Genomic DNA, 23,794 nt, shown 5'->3' on the forward strand with positions numbered 1-23,794 from the left:
TTAGTCAAACTACTGGAGATGAAGAAATACGAAAAGATAAGTTATTCTAATTTAATCATATTTAATTATTGAATGAGAATATTTAGAAATAAACTAAACTATTCTATTGCTAAATTCTATTGCTAAATACTAAATTCTATTGCTAAGTTATATTCCTAGTTGCCACGTTATATTGCTAAACACTAAATTATATTGCTAAACACTAAATTATATTGCTAAACACTAAATTATATTGCTAAACACTAAATTATATTGCTAAACACTAAATTATATTGCTAAACACTAAATTATATTGCTACGTTAAAATGCTATTTTTTTAAATAGGGATTTCGCATCAAGTTTTCACCCACTAAAACAGTTATCTTCAACCCGTTGCTCGCGAGCGCCACGGTGCTCCCTAATGCACCCAGAGTGCTCGATGCTCGTGTCCGATTTCGTGTTCGCGGGCACTTGATCAACTTTTCAATTGAATATCCTTTACAAATTGCATTCAAAGATTTAGATCATTCTGGTGTGTGTTAAACTTGTCGTAAGTGGGGGGTGCTCTTCTTTTGAGATTAGATACAGGCAGTGCTCGCGGCAAGGAAAAGGTCGAAGACTTCTGCACTTAGAGAATTTACTTATCCGAAATAAAAATGAAAAGGCGAAAAATGATTAGTTAAAACATTGGTAAAAAGAGTCCCCAACACGTGTAATATTTAAGCGAATAAAAGAAACAAACAGACATTTGTAGAAGATGTGATTTGAAAGTTCAGAGTTTATTCATCGTTCGGGGCATCAGCCGAGATCAGTGTTGTCACGTATCCACTTCGTGAATTTCGAAACTCTCGTATAAACACCAGGGTATCCCGCTTCTGCGCAGTTGTAACCAAACGAGACTATACCAAGCTGAATATAATTGGAATCGGACATCTGCATGACCAGCGGACCTCCAGAGTCACCCTGAAACAATAGTGAAAAGCAGATAAATGAGTTACAAAATAAAATTTAAAATACGATATAGATTTTTTTTTTAACTCTTCAGTATAATTTTGGGTTAATAAAGCCTTCATATGAATTTGGAATGTAAACGGATTCCTGAATTTGGTAGATTCGGTGTTACGGGACATGTCACAGTGAGCTTTGATCAGAGTTTTGGCCAGATGGATGTCAGAAGTGTCTCGGGTCTGTACTGTTTCGGACGCGAATTTTTCCCGGCAACATGGGCGGAGATACGGAGGGAATACATTTGATTCCCGATGATGGTATGGGACCTGAAAGGCGATGACCCTGGAGAAAGAGGGAAATGGACCCCGGACAAAGATGGAAATGGACCCTGGACAAAAAGGGAAATGGTTCCTGGACAAAAAAACAAAAAAGGGAAATGGACCCTGGAGAAAGATGGAAATGGACCCTGGACAAAGAGGGAAGTGAACCCCTCCCCCAGCGTCAATGATGGTGGCGACTGATCTAATGCATATGAATTGGCATCATCATTATCTTGCCTCCCCCTCCCTCCCCCAGCTCTTCATGTTTTTCTCCTATACGCAGGAAATATCTCGGGTTCCATACTATCATCGGGAATTGAATGTATTTATCTGAAGGAAGTGTCTCTGGTCACATTGTCATCGGGAGTCAAATATATTCCCACCAAGGAAGTATCTCAGTTCCAAACTGTCATCAAATGAATTTCCTTGGGGAAGTGTCTCAGGTTTCATAATATCATCGGGAATCGAATAAATTCTTCTCAAAGAATTACCGCAGCACCCCCCCCTCCCCTCCATACTATTATCGGGAATTCAATGGATTCTCCCGAAGGTCCCTTGGGTCTTTACTATTTTTTTGGGAGAATCACATGAAATTTTCCAAGGAAGTGTCTCTCAGACCTTTGACAGGGCTGGACAAATCTATTACCCAACATGACCGGGAATGTGAAAGTTTCGACCATTTAAAAAATAATGAGAAATTTTTAAACACTTCCGTTTTTTAAACGATGACGCAAGTGTTTCCACACATATATGCTTGAAATTCTGCAGAAATGCTTTCTTTGCCAGCCAATAGAAACGTGTTTTTTTATGTAATGTGGTGCTTAAAATTGATTCTGGTATGCAGCGTAAAAATAAGAAAATATAGTATCATACCGCATGTTGTTCATTTTTGTTCTGCACATTGGCTTAAGACCAACATTTCATTTTAAGAATTATAACAGATAGTTTTGTTTTCATTCAATAGGTGGCAGCAGGTGTTTCCTAACTCAACCCAATTTTCGTATTTTTTTATAAAGCAAAAGTATAAATATGAAATATGAACTCAAGTAAACCCGCGATAATATTTTTTGGACATTTAAAATATTATTCGCGTATATATTATTTAAAGTTGCATGCCCGACCAAGCATGCAAATTTTTGGAGTTTTTCCCAGCCATGGTCTGGGATATTTTCAGAAAAATGACAAGGAATTTCTCCAAAGGAGAATCTCTGGCGTCCTACACTTCTTTTAGGAATGACGTGAATTGCCTCCAAGAGAGAGTAGGTCCCATCCTTTCCGACATGAAATTCCTTAAAAATGTCCCAGATCCCATAGTTTTTTTTTTTTTTTAATCGAAAAAGGACATGTATTTCCCCAAAGAAGTGGTTCCAGGTGTTTTTCTTGGAATGACACGAATTCCCCCCCGAGCAAAGTGTGTCAGGACACATAATGTTTTTGCCAGAATGGAAATAATTCCTCAAAGGAGCGTATTAGGTATCATAATTGTTTGGAAAATTAGATGTATTATAAGTGTATTTAAAATATGGATCTCGTAATTAAAAAGAATACCTGACAAGCGTCTTTACCGCCTTCATCCAGACCAGCGCAGATGAAGAGATCGTTGATTCCCCTCGGGAAAGGATCGCTGGGTATTTTGGAAAAAGCCGCGTTGCACCTTTTCACGGGCACGATCGGAAGCTCGACCTCTTGAAGAACTTTGCTGCGTTTCCCACCTTTTAAGATCGAAATAAAATAATAATATATTTCAATGCTTTTTCTTATGAAGTTAAATAATAAATTTTTTATATTTAACGTTAATATAATTTAATATGTTAGTATTACAACTCTATATATAACGTTAATATATATTCCAATCCTTTTTAAACAATTTTTTACATGAGGATTTTAATCATATTTATCATGGGAAATATCTCGAGAGAGAGAGAGATTGCCAAATATATTAGGCTTATTTTCAATGTAGTCATTTGCTTAATATTGGTTAGTACAAAAAAGACATTGTGTGTTCACGATTTCAAGATGGGCACATCGTGGAGAAACGTACCGAAGTTTAGGTCACCCCATCCAGTGACGGTGACGTTCCGTTTCGAGCCGCCCAGTTTACTTCGTAGAGACGGTGAAGGCAAGCATACGGGATGTACCTTCGAACTAAGTACGACTGGCTTGTCCAGCGTCAGAAGGGTCATGTCGTTGTAATACTGCCTCTGGACGTAGCCTGGATGCACGAGGATCTTCTGCACGCCGTACCAATCTCCGTCTTTGTCTTTGGTGTTGTGGCCGCCGACGAGCACGACGAACTTAGACGGATCCCTTGAGGAGAAATATACATGACAGACATCTGTTAACGATGTTAATAAACATCTTCACGACTCTATATATAACATGGCTATGTATGTACTTAAATAATGGAAGTATAAAGTATATATATGCACGACATACGATTTAGAGCCGTCCTTAAAGCAATGTGCTGCTGTGAGGATGTAACGTTTACTTATCAAAGATGCACCACATATGAACGTCTGGCTAGAAGCTGTTTTTCTGTATATGGCTACCTGTAAGAAAGACACACGCACACAGACTTTAATATGTTCAGTATACATAGGCGTACGACAGTATTGGGGGGGGGGGAATGTTTGATTGCACTTGTAGCAGAAAATCCGTCAGTGCTGTGCACTCTCTAAAAAAAATACCCTCTTTTGAATCGGGCCAACACTTTTGGAGGTTAGGAAGCTTCAAGGAGCACCGCAGTGCTCGTTGGACAGTGAATCGAAGATTGCCTGTGGTATATATGCTCCCCATTCTCATCTCCTAGTATAAAGTCATTCCAAGAATGTGTACTGGTGGAGACAGGGCCGCAACTAGACGCTTGGTCACCCTTGTAATGTTGAAGGAGAGGTTTCAGAATGAAATTTTCGCCCCCTCGGGTCTATCGCTCGGAGCACGAGACCCGCCTGCTCCCCACTAGTTGCGGCCCCCGTTGGAGATGTATATTTGTGGATCACGCGGACCGTCTTGTCTACCCAGTATAGAGAAAATCTTCATTCTGTTGCTCGTGAGCAGAGTTATGCTAGATAATTGCAACTGATTTCTTATTAATACAAGATTCATCGAAAGACTGGACCCCGGCAAGCGAGAGACCGGGGTTCGAGTCCCCGTGGGGGCAGTGATGAATTTTCTTCCTTGTAATCTTCATCTCCACAAATAACCAGTCTTTCGATGAATCTTGTATTGACAAGTGGAGAGGACGTTTCTATATGATTTCTTATTCCCGATGCATTGATTGAAACCATAATCAAACGTTCCATTCAAGCCGTATCCGAGGATCATCATTAAGGTGGATTTACATCTACAGTTACTCACCGAGCCATATCAGACACGGTAAACATTCTTTAACATAAATATGGCTGTCTATCCCGACATGGTGAGTGTCTGTAGATGTGAATCCAACCTTAAGCTCTTTTGTGTTGTTGAATAAGTCTGGTTTGTATTTGGATTCTATTCTTACAATGATGGACATGTCGACTCTATGAAGATTGAAAGTACCATTATCAACTACAGAGGCGTTAACATGAAGAAAGCATTGCTGGGAATGGGAGGGGATGGTGGTGGTTGAAAGTTTTCAGTCATCCTGTGTATACGGGATTCAAGCGCACAAGTTGGGTAAGCTGTGTGTGTGTGTGTCCCATCCTCTCTCAAAAATTTATTGAGCGGACTCAAATAAAGTCTAAATACCCTGGTTCCAGCTCCTATAATTACCAACTGCCACTTTGTTAGAGGAATCGAAGTCAGTGGCGTACGCAGAGGATTTTCTTCAAGGAAAAGGAATGGGTATGAACAATCTTTTTTCCCCCTGACAGTTCGCCTGCCCTGACCGTATGAGTGACCAAGCGCATGACCGTGTGAGTGGAGCCAAGTGAGCGACTAAGTGAGTTGAACATTCAGCCCCTGACATTTCACACCCGAATTTCATTCTCTTGTATAAATATTATGTGAGTTATATGCCCCTCACTTGGTCATTCACTCAACCATACAGTCACTCAAGTCAGTAGTGCACGCAGGATTTTCTCAAACAAGGGGGGTATAGTTATGAACTCTTTTCTCTTCCCAAAAGCGGGGGGAGAGGATCGTTTCTTGACAGTAAAAAAAAGCATTGGATGTCATATCTCACCATCCATGGCCACGAGTTTTTCTTCGCAGTAATTCCTCCCACAATAACAGGTTCGTGGATATTTCGCTTCTTTCGCCCTAAACAAACAAACGATACACGTAAATTGTAAGGAATCAGAATTTTTTTTGTAATCCAATTAATGTACCAATTACATAGCTGCCAACTTTTGAAAATGAAAATTCGGGAGATTTTCGCGCACACCCGTATTTTATGCTAAAACCACTCCCTAATAAATACAATAGGGATTTTTCCAAATAAAATAGGGATTTTCCAAATATAAAAGTTAGAGCGTAGGGAATAAAATACCTACTCAAAAACTGAAGTCAAATTAAAATAGGGATTTTACACACATGGAAGTTAAACCCTTGGGAATAAAATTCCTACGCAAAAAACAAGTGAAATTGGAGGCCAAAACTTCAATGATGTAAAAATAAATATTGTGTTCAATCAAACGCTGTGGACAAACATTCTGCGCGAATGACCCCAAAATCATCGGAAGATGAAGGAAAACACCGTCAATTTTTGAAGAACACTGACTTTTTGTGACACTTGCTTGATGTTTTTTTTTTTCATTTCACGACTGATGATGGCAGTCTTTCCATGACGGATGTTTATGTCCGTAACACAACTTGTACAAAAAGGAAAAGTCGGCCCTCTTCTGGAACGTTTGATGGAAGGAAATTCATCGGAATAAGTATCTTTAAAATTGATTAAATATGTTTTTGCTTATCAGTATTCGTGTTTTGTTATATCGCACGTTATAACAAAAGAAATTTTGACCACATGCGCGTGACTATAATCTTCAATTATTATCCAGGACTATTGGCTGCTAAGCCATTTCCCTGCACGATAAGACAAACAACTTTCTTGTTACCATCAGAGGGTTTGTAAAACTTCCTTAAAAAGGGAATTTCCCCATTTACGACGTGTGACGTCATTTCGAAAGGGAAAAAAAAGAGGCTTCATGCCCCACAAGAAATTCCTTAGGGATTGTTTTCATAAGCGGGGATTTTTTTTAATGAAGCAGGGAATTTTAAGGGACAATTAGGGATTTTTGTGATTTTCGTAAAAATTCGGGAGATTTAAGAACTTTTCGGGATGTCGAGCGATGAAGGTAAAATTCGGGAGATTCCCGAAAAATTCGGGAGACTTGGCAGCTATGCAATTAGATATAAAAAAAATTCCTCTTCAGAAAATGTCACCTAAGGCTCTTCCAAACAATCCTCCTGATGGTCGACTCCAGCTGTTCCTCGGAGCAGTCGGTTTCGGATCAATCGGGTAACGATTCCCGCAACCTGCAGAACATGGATCATGATTGATCAGTTGAATGAAAAAAAAAAAATACAGTAACACCGCTCGTAATCTGATCCCATCGTTACTCGAGTTTTTTAATAACAATAACCGAATGATAACTATATCCCAAAAACTCCCGTTTGCAACTTAGGTAACGATATATCCTGTTTGGTCGAACGGGACGTATGGTAAACGGTTATCGGTAAAACGTGACAACTCTGACTTCCCAAAAAATGCTCCCACAAATATAGTTGCAAAATATTCAATATCGTTCCAGTGTTTTTTTATTCTACTTTAAGCTAAACTCCTGTATTTTTTTTTTTTCAGCCCCATTGTGAGATTTTAAAATGAAACTGTCTGCTCAACCCATATCCCGCGGGCCAAATGTGACCCTGGGAGTCATCTGATGTGGCCCACGACCTCAAACCTACATTTTTAAAAATGGACTAAGTAACACATTCCCAGATCACTTAAGTGACTTGAAGCACGTTTACGGATCACTCAAGTGGTTCGCGGTGCATTTAATGATCACTCAAGTGACCTAGACATACTTAATTCACAGGCATACTTAAGCTGTAGTTCCACATCACTTAAATGGTAGACGGCACATTCTCACTTCCATCAAGTGTGGTCAGCGGCACGTATCCAAATCATTTGAATGGCTCTCGGGCACATTCCCTGAACAAATAAACGGCCCGCGACAAACCAATGAAGTGGTCCGCATTTTCCAAAAGGTTGAGCAACTTTTGTTTAATGGATATCATGAATTTATTTTTTTAATGGAGGCCTACAATACGTTTTATAGATCCCTCGAGAAAATCTCTCGGAAAAAGAAATTTGGATCTGGTCAAGTGAAAGAAACTGAGAGGTTACTCAAGTATCACGTCAGCATCGATGGGGGTGGGGGGGGGGGGCAATCGATTTGCTGACTGTTGATGACAAGGGGGGGGGGGGTTTGGATTTAATTTATGAAGATATGAAATACTCTTAATGGCATCTTATTCGGTGCGCCAAAAAACGGAAAAAATCTTTCGATGGTTATTGGGCACCTGAACTAACATCCTCCCAATTGATAATGATTCACACACCCCTGACCCAGCCTTTTGGCAATACAGGATAATCCGTAAATCAGACGTCGCCATCCCGCTCAGCCAACACCTTCTAACGTGCACCAAGCTGACGCCTCACCCCACTGTATCGATCTGGAAAGCCCAGCCTGTCAACAGTAGGGTAAAACTAACCTGTCTCACGACGATCTTCTCTATTAAGTCCCCTACAGAGCCACTTTAGTGATCTCTGAATGTTTTACGGATCCTTCAAGTGCTCTGGAAATGTGTCCGGGCCGCTTAAGTGCTCTGGAGAACTGTGCCAAGTGATCCATAATTATGCCACGGACCACTTAAGTAATCTGGGAATGTTCCGCGGGTAACTTGAGTGATGTAGAACCGCGCTGAGGGCCGCTTAATTGCTCTAAAACTGGGCCACATGTCACTCAAGGGATCTTTAAATGTGCCACGGATCGTTTAGGTGTTCTGGAACTGTGTCGCAGGTTACTTAAGTGACCTTTGAATGTGAAAGTGATCTTTGAGGCCTTCTTCAGTGACCTTTGAATGTGAAAGTGATCTTTGAGGCCTACTTCAGTGATCTGAAAATGTGCCACGGGCCACTTAAATGCTCTGGAATTGTGCCACGGATCATTCAAGCGATTTTTAAATGTGCCGCTTAGTTCATTTTCACAAAATTAGATTTAAGGGGGCAAGCCACATCAGATAACCGTTAGGGCCGCATTTGGTCCGCGGGTGAAAGGTTTACCATGTATAACTTAAAGGGTGAGTCGCAGAAATTTTCAGTTTTTACCCTCCAAATAGCATTGAAATTAACAAATTGATTATAAGATTATGATTATACGCATAAAGGTATTTTCTTTCGAAATTAAAAAAATTTTTAAATAATTTTTTTTTCGTCGGAAGCGCGGGGGGGGGGGGAGGCACACGAGCCCCCATGCCCCCTCTCGCGTACATTTCTGATCCCACCAATATGCGTCAGGAGGTAGGAATCAGTTCTGACGCAATTTTACTGATAAGGGGGGGTCAAAAATGGCTAAAAATTTGCTGATGTAATACTTGAACGGCCCCTGATCAAGAACTTGAAGGAAAAAGGACTTTATTTTATTGTCATACCTTCATTATAGAAAGGTCTTTGCATATATAAAAGCAGCTCCACACCTACATAGATCACAGCGAATACTAGGACTGATTAGTATTAGTAGGGGCCATTCAAGTATTACGTTAGCAGATTTTCAGCCATTTTTGATCCCATCCCCCCCCCTGTCAGCAAAAGTCAGCAAAACACTGACCCCCCCCCCCCCCCGTCAGCAAAATTTCGTCAGCAGCTTACAATATTTCATATCTTCAAAAAGGGATGGTTGATTACGTAAGCAACCTTCAACCCCCCCCCCCCCACCCCGTCATCAAAAGTCAGCAAATCCAACCCACCCCCTCTCGATGCTGACGTAATACTTGAATGACCCCTTACGGAGTACGGGAATGTTTGTCAACAGGAGGGGGGGGGGGAGGGAACACATGCTTGCCTCCTACAGTATTACAGCCTAATAACGATAATTTACGGTCTGACGTCCCGAAAAACTGAAGACAATTTTTTTTTTTTTCGTATGATATTGATTGATAGATATTGATCCTTTCGTTTAGAAAAGTGATAACAATACCCAAATTATAACATTACGAGTGATTTTCATAAGCGGCGTCGACTGTATTTCAAAATATAATCATTATCCGTGGTTCAAAACCGATTCGGAAAAATTGTACAAAACGCTTTACCTGGGAAGACGATATCGACAAACGCGTCTTCGGCACCGTCATTGACGCGATCCGGTTTAGGGTGAACGATCGGCTTCGGCGGTTCTTTGGTTGTAGTTTTCGGTTTCGCGGTAGTGGTTGTGGGTGTCCGTGTTGGCCTGACAACCGGAACTACATACGGTTCGGAAATACAGCAAACGATGGGAATTATACCCCATCTGCAAACCAGATTCGACGGCCTGGCACAGCGATTTTTTCTGACGCAGACGCCCTGCTGACCTTCGGCTATGCACCTTGAATCAATTCGTCGAGGTCTGTAGAATGTCCGTGATAAGGAATCGCCTTCATCCTCGTCCTGACACTCTAAGGATAAGATGGACATTATTGAGAAAATGTCCTTCAAAGATCTAAAACTGTAAGCATTTAATTGAAATAATATTCGATAAATATGTGTTGCAGAACCATTCGCAGAAATAATGACCATAGAGTGACCACTACTACTTAACTGTACTGTTGTGGCTGGTTAAGCCTTCCACTTAGTGGGGTTGGGGGGAGCTCGTGATCGCATAAAACACAATTGAATCATGCATGAAGCGAGATGAAAGAGAAAATAGTTTTCAAATCATTATATTATATACTTCATGATTATTCAAATACAATCCGAGTACATTACGGTTGTTAATCAATTAGAAAATTGAGCTCATTATGTTTTAATGCTAAACATACCAGAGATCTGGTCAATTTCAATATATCAGAGTTCCGGAATACGGGAAGGAGGTTCGGCACATGAGGAGATATTACGGCAGAGAGTCCAGTCACTGTGAGCAGTGTTGTATCGGTGGGTCATATATCCATTGTCAAGAGGAGTGATGAGTGATGACGGAAGCGACTGATGGAGGTGTCAGGTCTTGAAGAAATGAAACGGAATTCAGAGGCCACATGTCCTTCTAGTTATTTGGAAATTATCGGTAACGGCGGACCCGGGGACCGCGGGGGACCCGCAAATTCTTCGAATCCACTAACATCTGGGAGGCGTGAAGTCTCGAGCCACCAACAGCTCTGCTCGATGCATTAGAGGAGGGAGTTTATTCGTTTTTTTTTTGGGGGGGGGGGATTACTTTTAGACTGTCATAATTAATGAGGTCAGTTATCTAATTCATAAATTCATTACGTTTCAACTTTACGGAGAGCCGACCAACGAAGAGAACCAGACGGACAACACGAAGTAAAATCTCGTCACTCCTAGCTCCCCCTCACCCTCCAAAAATTTTCGTGCAACAAAAATTCTAGGGTGAGCGGATGAGAGGACTAGAGGTTCGATACAAACAAGTATATGGGGGGGGGCGGGGGGGAAGAACATGATACTGAAAAAATTACATTAATGCATATTCATATGTGCATAGAATCAAACATGGCTCGATGGGGACGGGGCGACCTCCTAGGGCAGAAAGAATGCCTTTGCAAAGCACTTACAATTTCTATATTTAATTACTGTGTATTAATATACATATTGTGTGTATGTATGCATATATATAAAAACAAAACACAGCATGAACATGCCATGCTCAAATCCCAATTACATAAGTTTTGGCAAGCACGTGACAAAAATAAAAGGTAGGCCTATATATATTTAGAGTTCCACGGCAGTAATTATTAGTGTTTTTTTCCGTAGAACGCAACACAGATTTGACATGACAATTTTCCTTTTCATCGCTCAATTATTTTCCTACTTGTCATGCAAAACAACATCAATATAACTTCCATGTTGACTTAATAGACATTCCTTCTGATTTGGGTCAAGCGCGAAAGAAAGAAAAATTCTCTCATTGGGGACCTAACGGAGAGGGATCTAGGGGGAAACAGGAGGAGACCAAGACGGGCAACACGAAATAAAATCTCGTCACTCCTCGACAGCTTCTCCAAATAGGCCCCCTTTTACCCCCAATTTTACCTTTTTCCTGGAAGAGTTTGGCGTTATGTTGGCGACGCCATCAAGGCGCCAACGGCCATTTGGCGAAAGCACTCTACAACAGTACATGCAACTCGTACACATTCTTCTGCAGAATTTCGAACGAATCGATATATGTTGGAAAGTTTTGCGTGAGTGTATGCCTAACGTATTTATGCTGTTAGAGTTGTAGTTGTTTCGTGTCCTCGCTGGTGCTGCCATTGGCATTCCGTACCTGCTCTCTGCGGAGAAGCGTTTTTCAAATGGGAGATCGGCTTGCATTCACACTTTGAAGTTGGAAAATCGCAGAAAACCAATTTTAGCCGACCATCACTGTGCGTCACTGTGGTCAATACAACCAGGGCCGCCTTAAAAGCATCACGGGCCCCCCCTGGCCAAGTGGTTTCCCGGAGGCCCTACATGGCAAATTCTAGAAAATTTCAACCAGATCTCTCTTTGTGAGGCCCTCTTCTCTTGAGGCCCCCGGGCCGTGCCCGGGTGGGCGTTAAGACTTCACTGAATACAACTACTTAACCGTACTCGCACCTCATGTACATTCTAATATTTTTAATGGAAATTTTTAATGACTATTATGCGGAATTTCTAATGAATCGGTATGTGTTGGAACGTCTTTTGTGTGAAGGTATATATGTACATTGGAACCTCCCCCTAGCGGGAGAGAAAATCTAGCGTAAAACCTCCCGTTAACTGACACTTTCCTGACACCAGGTCCCGCGGAATAGGGCTTTGGTGTGTTTTACTCTCCGTTAACGGACACTCTCGATAGCGGACAGTAAAATAAGGTATAAACTCTGATTTTTTTCTAAACTCTAATTTATAAATTTCAGTCATAAACCGAGAGAATTTAATACATTCAACTAAGATTATGTTTAATCCCAAACTCGAAGCTCGTGTTGTTGAATATGATCAGTTAATTCTGTTCAGTATTAATTAATTAACTGAACACAACTATGGTCCGGGGGGGGGGGGGTGAACTCGAATGCTAATGTGTTGATTTTGCTTGCTGATAACGTGTGAAAAAAGCCAACATTACAAGACTGATAATGTTGTTATAAATGTTTTTACCTTCTCAACACTTTGAGTAATTTAACTTTCATTGCAAATTACGTGTAATGCACGTATCACGTATGGGAATAAATGTAGTCAATTGGTTTAATGAAGAGAAGAAAGGTTATTAATTATATTTTTCCATGTTTATTACACTTTCCAACTCCTGTATTTGGGAATTATGCGTAATGAAATTCAACCAAACTTTCTTTATCGAGACGATTGGTGTGATTATGCATAACCATCGGTGTTTCACTTTTAAAGTAAACCAATTGCGACCGAAGCCACACTGCGTATAAATGTGAAAGTCGTACAAAAGAGGTTCTTCTGTATATTGTACCTCCCCATTAGCGGACACTCCCAGTTGGCGGGAAAATTTTTTTGGACTCATGGGTGTCCGTTCTTGAGAGGTTCTACTGTATATGCATGGCCCTCTAACGTATTTATGTTGTTGGATTTGTACTTGTTTCATGCTCTTGCTGGTGCTGCTATCAGTATTCCGTACTGTGAAGTGAAGATGTTGAATGCTTGAATTTTCAGGTGGAAGTGATCATGATCTATGCTCATAAAGGTTACTGCAGAAACTGAAAAAACTGAATGAATTTTTACTCACCAGCAAATGCAAGGAATACTGTGACTAGTACAGTGATGTATATGAGCTTATCCATTTCCTGAAAATAAATATAAAGAAAGAAAAATATGACAAATCTAGGGAGAGACTACTACTACTACTATTACTGAACCACATATGAACATATGAACCTCGTCTGCATGCCTCTGCGGAACTTCTAATGAATTAGTACATATTGGAATGTGCGTGTACGTGTTCTGAACCTTCCGTGAAGTTTGTGCATGATGCTTGTTATGTGTAGTGCTGCCATCTGACATCAATTTTTCTAACTATGAGTGAAATGTAATGATTGAATAATTGTACCATGTTGTAATATAAATATATAGGGGGAAAAACACCATAATGTAGGAAAACATAAAAATATAGGGGAGAGACTGTGTTACATCTAGGGGGAGAGCATTATTTTTCGAACTTTTTTTCCCCAAAATCAGTTTTTACCGTAAAAACTTCACTAAATTCATTTTTAGTATCCAGTATGTACTGTATGAAGCATCGAGTGATAATTATTTTTCTGGTTTACTATAAACTATGAGACATAGATTTAAGAGCGGGCTAAAATGTTCCAAGGCGCAACATTGGATCATGTGCCTTGAAACATGTTCTGTTGTACCTTGAAACAGGGTAAAACTACAAAGGAAAAAAAAATACAAATATTACAGGAAAAATAATATAATTTTTTTCATATAAATCATGTATTAAAATAAAAAATATCAAAATAATGACACATAGTATGATACAGGTTCGTTAACACATTCGTTTAACACTAAGTCAATGGTGTAGAAAACATGCGCTGTGGAAAATGGATGCAATTCGAACGGAATGCTTTCCGAGCCATCCTATAAACACGATACGTACAGGGTGGGCAAAACGTCCGTAGAAACTTTAAAAATGAATAAAAACCGGGAAAATACCTGAAGTAAAAAACGGTTTGCAGGGTTAGCATCACTAGGTCACGGGAATTTTTTTAAAACAGGGAAAAGGTAAACTAAAAAAACAACCGATAGGTAGCGCTGGTACGAGCGATTTCGGTGGAAATATGTAAATGAGACGGTTATAAGAACTTGCGCTCCAAATACACAATCAGTTCACCGCTGTTAACCGTGTATGCGGATCTGCTGCACTCTGACGTTGCTGGATTTGGATGACTGCCTGCAATGTGTTAACTCCTGTGGTGGTGGTGGTCATGTGGAACACATGCTGCTGTAATAAACTATTTGGAGCCATTCTGTTCGTTATTTGCGTATCTTTTCCTTTGAATTGTGTACGTCAGCGCCGTCTATCGGCTGTTCTTTAAGTTATTTTTCCCTTGTCATAAAAAATTCCCGTGACCTAGTGATGCTAACCCCGCAAACCGTTTTTTATTTAGATTATTTCCCCGGTTTTTATTCATTTTTAAAGTTTCTACGGACTTCTTGTCCACCCTACACTTCGTTTCGTTGTAAACGTCAACGGTTTCAGGAATTGTTTCCTCACTTTGAGAATATATATTTTTGGACTGTGCTGTACACATGCCACGAAATTGTTTATAACCTTAATGGTCAAATTGATCGGTGATGGCCCTTTTAGGTAAAACAAAAAAAAAAACATCTCGTCTGATTTTTTTTTTATAAATTACAGAAAGTTTGACAGCATAATGTTCCAGTATTATAAAGAAAAAAGCCGTGAAATTTCAACATTCTAATTCAACTATTTTTTGTATAATACAACGATTTAAACCTTTTTCCCCATACCGCACCCTTAGTGCACTACATTTTACTACAACCTTCCTGCACCCCCCTTAGATAATGCGTTTTCTATTTGTTACGAAATTTAGTTTTTTGTAACAAAATTATATTAATTATCCATTTTATAAATTTTTTCATTTCTTTTTTGGTCTATGGTTACTGGAGTTCTGATTCTTTTTAAAAATTATGTCAAAAACTAAACTAAAATTTTATATATATTTTTTGACATTTTTGAAAATTTAAGATACAATGAAATGTTTCCGCCACAAAAACATTATTTCATATTTCCTTTTTAGCATTTGATAAAGTTCTCGACCATTCTTTTTGGGTGATGCTCACGACGGTATCAAATCTAAGCGTAGCATGCCAATAATACAAGGAATGTAAACTTAATGCTAAATACTTTGGGCGAAAAATAAATTTTTGCGAAGTGAATTTCGCATGACACATTTCTGAGAAAAGGAAAGTTTTTCATTCACTTATACGAAAAAAGGGGGGAAATATATATATATATATATATATATATATATATATATATATATACATGCACAACATGTTACAGACTGAAGTAATTTTTGATACACTGAGTTACATGAGAGTTGACAAGGGGTAACTTGGTTACCCATAAGTGACAACAAATAATGAAGCTAAAACTAAAAGTCAATAGTGAAATTAGTATTTCTATGTTAAAAGCGCGGGAATAAGAAAAGGAAAAAGAAATGCATGCATGAAAGAAATATGCATATCAGCAAATCAAGAAAACATATGGAAATATATGTCTATATGATTAAAATGTCTATATGATTCATATTTTTCAAAAAGTCGATTCTTATCATTTCAATTTCCCTGAGAAATCATATTAATATGTTACAACTTTCTCTTGTCTCACACCCCCGTGTTTTTTCATGCATGTATAGTTTTTAGTTTCTATAATTGCATTTTTAATTAAGGTGCTGTAGTTTAGAAATATATGGCATCAATATTTGTTATGGGAGCCTTTTTTTTCAGCCACCTCGTAAGGGAATTTTGCCTGTTTTTGGATTTGTATTTGTGTAAAGAATCTGGTTCATTATGAAAATATTACGAGAAGATTGAAAATGGTCAAAATGACCTTCTTGGTCCTCCAGTGTTAATCACTTTTCAACTGTTTCGTTGTTATATTGACGTTACAGCTAGACGATAGAGATGGTAACAGAGGTAAACGCACGGCCCGATACGCGTAACGAAAACTAATGAGAGAAGCTGTGGAAGAGAAAAGCGTTGCTGACACTAATTGCAATTACTCTCTTCATACAATTTTTCTCCATTCAGACTATGAGTGAAATGTGTGTCAGGGTCTCCCACATTGCGAAACAATCTTCTTTTTTTGCAGTGAAAGTCGACGAACTTTGCCGGTTTTGTAAAAATTGTAACGATTCATTCTACCGTGGATTAGAGGGACAGTTCGTATATTTCAATCAGACTTGCAATGTTGAAGGAAATGCCGCAACAAATACATGAGCTGGACTCAGGGCCGCCCTTACCAGACGCGGTGGCAAGGTGCGTTTCAACAATTTCGGAGCACCAAAAATGTTTAGGATTCCTCCCCATCCTTTGCACTGATTTTATGTATTTCATGGGGAGGAATAGGATTATCAGCATATATTATTTCAGCAACAGGAATGCTGAGAAATTGCTATATACAAAAAAAGTAATAACACAGATTAAAACAAAAAAATTTATGACAATTCAGCACTGAAAATAATTTTAAACTAATCGGAGAAAAAATCACCGAGACCAATGACAATTTTATAATTTATGAATTAAAAATAATTTGATAATTTTTTTGTCTCACCAAATAATGAAATTTTTAAATTAATGAAAAAAAAATAATTCTATTTCCATTATGAAGAACCAGAACCAATGAAAGAAGTAATTCCAGAATCAATAAAAATTCAGAATTAATGAAATTAATAATCACAGAAATGAAAATTCAGAATTAATGCGAGAAATAATTTAAGAACTGTTCAATCCTCCAATAATTTACCACGACGGGGGGGGGGGGTCTCATAAAGTGCGGGCCCCCGATGCTACCACACTTGGCGCACACCCCTAAGGGCGCCTCCGACTGGATTGCCTCATACCGTGACTGCTTTGCATGGATTGCCGTCAAAAAATAGGATTTGATTCCAGTGACCGGAAATATGGACTCTCCGTAGTTTTTACACTACGTGGTGCATTCATCTCAACATTCCATTCACTCATTGGTAATTTTAAAATCAGATCGACAGAATTTAACAGAAATGTAAAGGGGGGGGGGGAATCTCAAATACAACAGATTTGAGTGGATTTATTGGAGTAAATGAAAATGTATATCCGGAGGTGCAAACACTAAACATTATTCAAGGAAGCCACCAGAATTCATTTGTATGTGTTAAGAGGGGAAAAAAAGATGCAGATAGTACTCATCCCTATGCACGGCATCCTAGGGCAGAGGCGTACTCAAGAGAAGGGAGTAAGGGGGATCACGCAAGAATTAGGAACAATTGCAATATATCGGTGAAAGAAAATAAAATTGAAAGAAAATATTTTTAATATAAGGGGCCGTTCAAGTATTAGGTAAGCATATTTTTAGAAATTTTTGACCCTCCCCCCCCCCTCCCGTCAGCAAAAGTCAGCAAAACTCTGACCCCTCCCCCCCCCCTTGTCAGCAAAATTTCATCATCAGCTCTGCCCCTCTGCATGTGTGGTGTAGCAGTAGCAGTAGTAGGTAGGGCCTCCAAAAAATGGCTCGGGGATCCATGATGTTCTTAAGTCAGCCACCTCGTTGGGCAATTTGCCTGTTGTGGCGTTGTATTTGTATTTGTATAATCCAAACCCCCCCACCCCCGTCATCAAAGGTCAGCAAATCGGAAACCCACCCCCATCGATGCTGACGTAATACTTGAATGGCCCCCATACTATTTGAATCTATTTCTATTAATTTAAATGCTGTTTTAAATGTTGGTTACTCAAATTGCTCGGGAAGAAAATTTTTTGGCCTCTTCCAAAGATCAAATCATGCGTATGCCCCTGCCCTGGAATGGAGTGCTGCGGCATGTTCGTGAGTAGGATTTTTACCGCATCCCACAACTTTAAAATTCGGTAATTTTAGAACTGTGTTCTTTGTTCGTAGCTTAAACTCTCACCCGAAAATGTTACTGCCCGGGGCAGTTACTCCTTCCCCCCGTTTCCGGACCCTGTGTTGTGGAGCTACATTTTTTTTTTTTTGGAATCTTTTATTTCTTTAACTGAACGTAACAAATTTTGATCACAATAAAAATTTCAAAATTAGACTTAGCTGAAAGTGTGGCCAAACTTCTTGGTAAATTGGAATCAATTCCAAATTGCAAAATTTTGGTTCCAAACAGATGAATCCATGGTTGGTAAAATTCCCGTTAAAAAAGAACTACGTGTATGAACACGCAATGTTTGTACAGAAATGAAAAGAGCGAAACATGTCAGTAAAAGGCAGCGCGAAATTCTTTAAGCTTTGCCGTGTGATTTCCTCACAGTATATTTCTTCAGCTTTTCTCTCTAATAAACAACATTAGAACCTCTACCGGATTCCGATCATTTGACATTTGTGAGAGAAGACAATGAAAAATGTTCATTATTGTTAATACTCACTTGTATTTAATAATTGTATAATAGTTTCTCACACGCGCACAACACAAATGATACAAATACCTATGCCACAACAGACAAATTGCCCAACGAGGTGAGCGACTGAAAATGATTGTCGATAAATGTATACGTGGTTGTTAATCACAAATTATCAGTGTGGATCCATTATTTATGACATCCTAGAATTATAGATCCCTCCTATATCCGGCATGTTCTGTGCATAACAAATTACAATGAAAGCACGGATGTTGAAATAAACTGGTTTTGATTTTGTAAGAAATATAGAGATATATATATTGTGTGTGAGATGTTCATATGTAGGCTGACCATATTTCCTCGAGAGAAATACGGGCAATTTTGATTCCAAATACGGGAAAATATGGGACATCGCCAATTATCGCCAATAACAACACCAAAAGTGCACAAAGCTGCCAAATATTGCTGAAATTAAGGAAAAATCACAATGGTGGGAAACAAAGCTTTACTGAAAATTGCAGTGGATTAAAATGAATTCCACGAAATAAAACGTTCAACAAGACAAATGTGGGAGATTAATGTTCTTGTTTATAGTTGTAATTATCGAAAAAAATTTATGAGTTGAAAAATGATTTCAATCTTTGACTTCAATAAAGAATAAAAATCCAAGTAGGTGTCATGTAAAAAACGGGATGCTTTTGCCAAAAAGTCGGGACGGCCAGAAAAAGAAAGAAAACCGGCACTGTCCCGGGAAATACGGGACGTATGGTCACCCAAATACATATGAATTCATATGTATCAGAAGAAAAAAATCTCGTCTCTTTCATAACACACAGCATTCAAATTCAAATCCACGGAAATAACAGATATTCAGTAACAATAAAATAAAAGAGATAAAAAAACAGAAACCATGTTTCTATAATGGTAGTAAGCGATGGGCAATCGCCACGGTGTTTATCCGTTTCCTCAATACCCAGGGGGGTTCCTCAAACATTTTCCACGCGTGTCACCCCTTTCCCTTATGAAGAGCAGTTATATAAGCAAAGCATTTCTTCGAAATACCTTCGTCAGGACCACTGCGCCGCTGCTCCCCTGACAAAGGTTGGCACGCACAGTTTGAGAACCTCTGCTAATCCATCAACGTGTTGACAAATTTGTTGAAATTTCAAGAACATGTTCATCATGAGTAGAAAATTAGCGTCGACCAGCAATTCTCAACCTTTTCTGACTCGCGTAGCCCTTTTTAGTACGATGGAGCCCCGGTTTTTTTTTCATTCAGTTTATTCAGAGGTGGATTCAACACCGGGGCCTCGGTTTCTAAAGCGCCCCGAAAAATCAAAACTTCACACTTTTTTCTAATTTAAGGGCCCATTATTTTCTTTTGTGCCCATGGCCTCGACCGACTTTAATCCACCACTGGGTTTACTTTAATAGAGTGGTCGCGGAGCCCCTGGGAAGTGCACATGCAGCACTGGTTGAGAACCACTTGCATAGACAGTATATAGATAAAGTTTTCTTTCTACAAGATTTTGATGTGTTTGTGGGGAGACATGATATTTCAGTCCCACGACTGCATAATGATTTATAGTAATATATAACCTATGATTTTACAGCGGGTTTTCAGTTTCCGCCCTCTACATTTTGCAGTCCAGGGCAAAGGCGTGGACATGAAAAAACATTGAGAAGGCTGAAAGTTGCCAGTCGTCCCGTGACGAGCCTCGAACCCCCCGCATTATTTATTCATTAATTGGGGAAGGGGTTCTCAGCCCCTAATAAATTTATTGGGGGAGGGTCTGAGATAGCCTCGACCCCCCTCCCCCCATCCGGTTCTGTGGTGCCTATGTCCCATGGCAGAACGTTTCTTATTAAAAGCTATTCAGGGACAATTTAAATGATGGAATTTTTGCCCCCCTTCTGATAGTACGCCCGGGAAACCAGATCTCGCCCTTGCTCTCCTCCTACTTGCAGCACTGTTCGTTCGTCAGAAAGAAGTTCTCTTGCACATATAGTGTAGTTTTCCATGCAATAAGTGCAATGGAATGGGTGGAAATTCGAGAAATATCTCGGAAGTGTGTCCCAGTAAAATTTTGAAAAATATTGACGCAATGAGGAATTAATCCGTAAAATGCCACCACAACAATCGTCAAACTTTTAAATTAGAATAGGTTAGGCAGAGCCGCAACTAGTGGGGAGCAGGCGGGTCTCGCGCTGTGGGCGCTGTGCCCGAGGGGGCGCAAATTTCATTCTGAAACCTCTCCTTCAACATTAGAAGCGGGCCCCGGGTTGATCAAGCATCTAGTTGCGGCCCTGAGGTTAGGTTAAGCACAATGGGAATTGAAAACGCCAAAAGTGGAAAAAAAATCCGAAACACTCCCTCCAAACTGTGTGGGTGTGATGATGATGATCCCTCCTCAGAAGTTTTTTTTTTCAAGAGAGAGGAGAGGAAAAAAGGGGAGAAAACTGACCAATCCCCAAATAGCGTTTGATTTTACCTCTCGGTAAAAACAAACCGGATTGAAAGAGTCGCGTACCTCGTGGAGTTGCCTCTTTGTCTCGCTTCTCGAGTATGTGAGGCGCAGAACAAAACAGTACGTTTTTGTTTTCGACGCTCGCATCAACTCTTCGCTCTCCTCCCGAGTATGTGTTCGGCCTTATTAGAAGGAGAACCTACTCTCGACGAGGAGTTCTTAACTCTGTATTGCCCGGACCTTCAAGGAAAATTGAGGACAGACATGAATCCTAGAGCCACATGTGACCCATGGGCCATGGGATGAGCATGTAAGACCTTGAAAGTTTGCAAGCACGTTCATGAGCGAAAGATTGACTTAGAGCGTGCGCAAGCATGTGAATGACCAAAAGAATGACAAAATAATGACCAAAGAATGATAAAAGAATTTATGGGTCACTCTTTCGATCATTCATACGTTTACACATACTAGAGCATATATAAACCTGCAAATGATCAAAAGAGTGACCCATAAAGCAAGGAACCATGTCAGTGAGCAACCAAAAGGGTGACCTAGAGCGTGTGCAAGTATGTGAGTGATCAAAACAGTGTGTGAGCATGGGAGTGACCAAAAGAGTGGCTAAAGACACAGGTGTACTTGCAGGAGAGCGGGGGACCAACTAGATCAAAGCACAGGGTGACGAATTCGAGGAAAGAGTAGGACGAGAAAATTAAACTAGAATGGGAGAAGGGCTAAATAAGTGATAAATTTCTGGCGCATTTATCGCCTCTGCACATCGTAAACAATAATTTGAGGGACTTCCAATGGATTGATGTATGTCGGAATGGATCACGTAGGGGCTGTGTTAAAATGTGCTGCCATCTGCCTCCCAAATTCGGAACCAACAACTCGGAAGGTTATTTCGCCTTCACGTATTATGCGTGAATTCGCAGCAACCACCGAATATTGAGCAATTAATCAAGAGATCATCAACTCGGAAACTACACATAATCAACGCACCAACAGTAATAATCATCATTATATCAAAATCGAATCATTACTCACTTTCCTTTGTGCGTCCTTTGATCGGATTGGCCGGAACGATTTTCAACAACTACCCTCAAGACGAGAATCAATCTTCTTACCAAGAAATTTCTCGAAAGAATGGAATAAGGGAGTGAATGGATTTTTTCAGACGTAATATTACATGAAAATGTTTTTTTTTAAAACTTCTAACCTTTTGATCCCAGCCTAGACTGGTATAAGGTGAGGCAAGGATTGAACCGCTCTCTACACTCTCTGCCTTAATATACCTGTTTTGTTGGATGGAAATTTAACAACAAAAAATGTCTTTTTCATGAGATAATCGTTGGCTAAACACTGAGGTGGGAAAAAAACGTAGAAAAACCACAAGATAATCAACCAGACAGACAGACACACACAATTCCGTTGATAATTTGTTTCTGGTCTGGTCCGTGTCGATAGTATTATGGAAGAGGCAAAAATTAGTTGGTAGAGAGAAAAAGAGCTGCGATTGGTGGAAGAGCTGCTGGACATGTTTTTTTTTTCCTTGTGATTGAGCAATTGTGAGTGACCTTCACCCTGGCGAAAATAATGCATTTGGAAAGTATTACTATTTTCTTTTTTACGCCTTTCAGTAATACTTTTCACTATTCGTCTATTTTGTTTTTCAAAGTCTTCCTTGTAATGTCCGTCACTTGATGACGCAACGATCCAACCGTGTGTTGTTTCTGATTGAAATTCGCAATGGTTTCTTTTATTTATAGGGAATTCCGGTTAGACGTCATCCAACGTCAACGAAATCGCTTGACCGGTGCATCGTTATGAATGGCTGTGTCTTACATGGGTTACGATGGGATTGATGGTAGGCCTTCACCATTTGGGAGCAATGACTCTGAGGTGTCTCAGAGCAGACAGTAAAAATCCGTGTTCTGAGATGAAAAAGACGCAGTTGATTCAGGGGGCGTGGTCTTAGCCGACAATCACGTTTCTATCGTGTCCTAAGTGGACGAAACTGATCTCGTAGTTTCCGCGGTCTCCTAAATGATAAATGCTGTTATTAGGTATCTTAGAAAAGACATTAACTCAACAGGAATAGAGGTATTGCCAGTGGACGTGTTCCGAGTCAACAGTCACGTTCTCGTTGTTTTCCTACAGGACGCAGTTGATCTAGTTTTTTTTCCGGTCTCCTAAATGATAAATTTTCCTCCTTATAAGGGACGACATTAGCACAAAGGCATACCTAGCAGACGTGTTCTTAGTCGACGGCCACGTCACCATCAAATTCTAAACAGAAACAGTTGATCCTGCTCTTCCCGTACTCCCAAATGATAAATGTCTTTCCATATAAGGGAAGACATTAAAATAATAGGAATGGAGAGATTTCGCCCGCAGACGTGTTTGTTTTTTGTCAACGGCCACTATCCCATCAAGTTGTAAGAGCAAACACAGTTGGTCGTACGGGAGAGTAGATGACTTTGCCTACTAATACTCAAAAAATCGTCAACGAATAAAGCAAATACAAAGAAATACTAAAACATTCCTAATGCATTTCGACACACTATGGGTGTCGTATTCAGAGGATAAGAGTATCACGCGCTGACCAAGTTTCCCACTTCGATTGAGTATCAAATCTTCAATCTGGGTTGCTCAGCGGAACGGAAAAAAAATTGAATTCGAAAGAAAATTCGAACAGACCAATCGGATAGCACAATTTCGCAAGCAGCCAATCAGATGGTTGCAAAAGACTTACGCTCAGGCGCTTCGCTTCATTCTTGCCATGACGTTTGACTTGAACAGACGTATTGTTTTTT

The 23,794-nt window shown here is 39.8% G+C and overlaps 1 protein-coding gene across 1 annotated transcript; it reads right to left on the bottom strand.

Moving 5' to 3' along the window:
* Positions 1-737: 737 nt before the first annotated feature.
* LOC149068594 (venom protease-like) lies at positions 738-22,458 on the bottom strand. The gene is made up of 9 exons (XM_089250593.1): positions 22,026-22,458; positions 13,151-13,208; positions 9,543-9,884; positions 6,615-6,707; positions 5,413-5,489; positions 3,684-3,796; positions 3,289-3,554; positions 2,796-2,959; positions 738-942 (listed from the first exon to the last, which is right to left on the bottom strand). The coding sequence occupies exons 2-9, from the start codon at positions 13,203-13,205 to the stop codon at positions 778-780; spliced, it is 1,275 nt and encodes a 424-aa protein (XP_089106719.1). The 5' UTR covers positions 13,206-13,208; positions 22,026-22,458; the 3' UTR covers positions 738-777.
* Between the last annotated feature and the right edge of the window lie 1,336 nt (positions 22,459-23,794).

This window comes from Pholcus phalangioides, unplaced genomic scaffold, assembly GCF_987345545.1.
Source record: "Pholcus phalangioides strain wild (caught in Gottingen) unplaced genomic scaffold, Ppha-v1.0 ptg000024l_1, whole genome shotgun sequence".
In the NCBI taxonomy this organism is placed as follows: Eukaryota; Metazoa; Arthropoda; class Arachnida; order Araneae; family Pholcidae; genus Pholcus; species Pholcus phalangioides.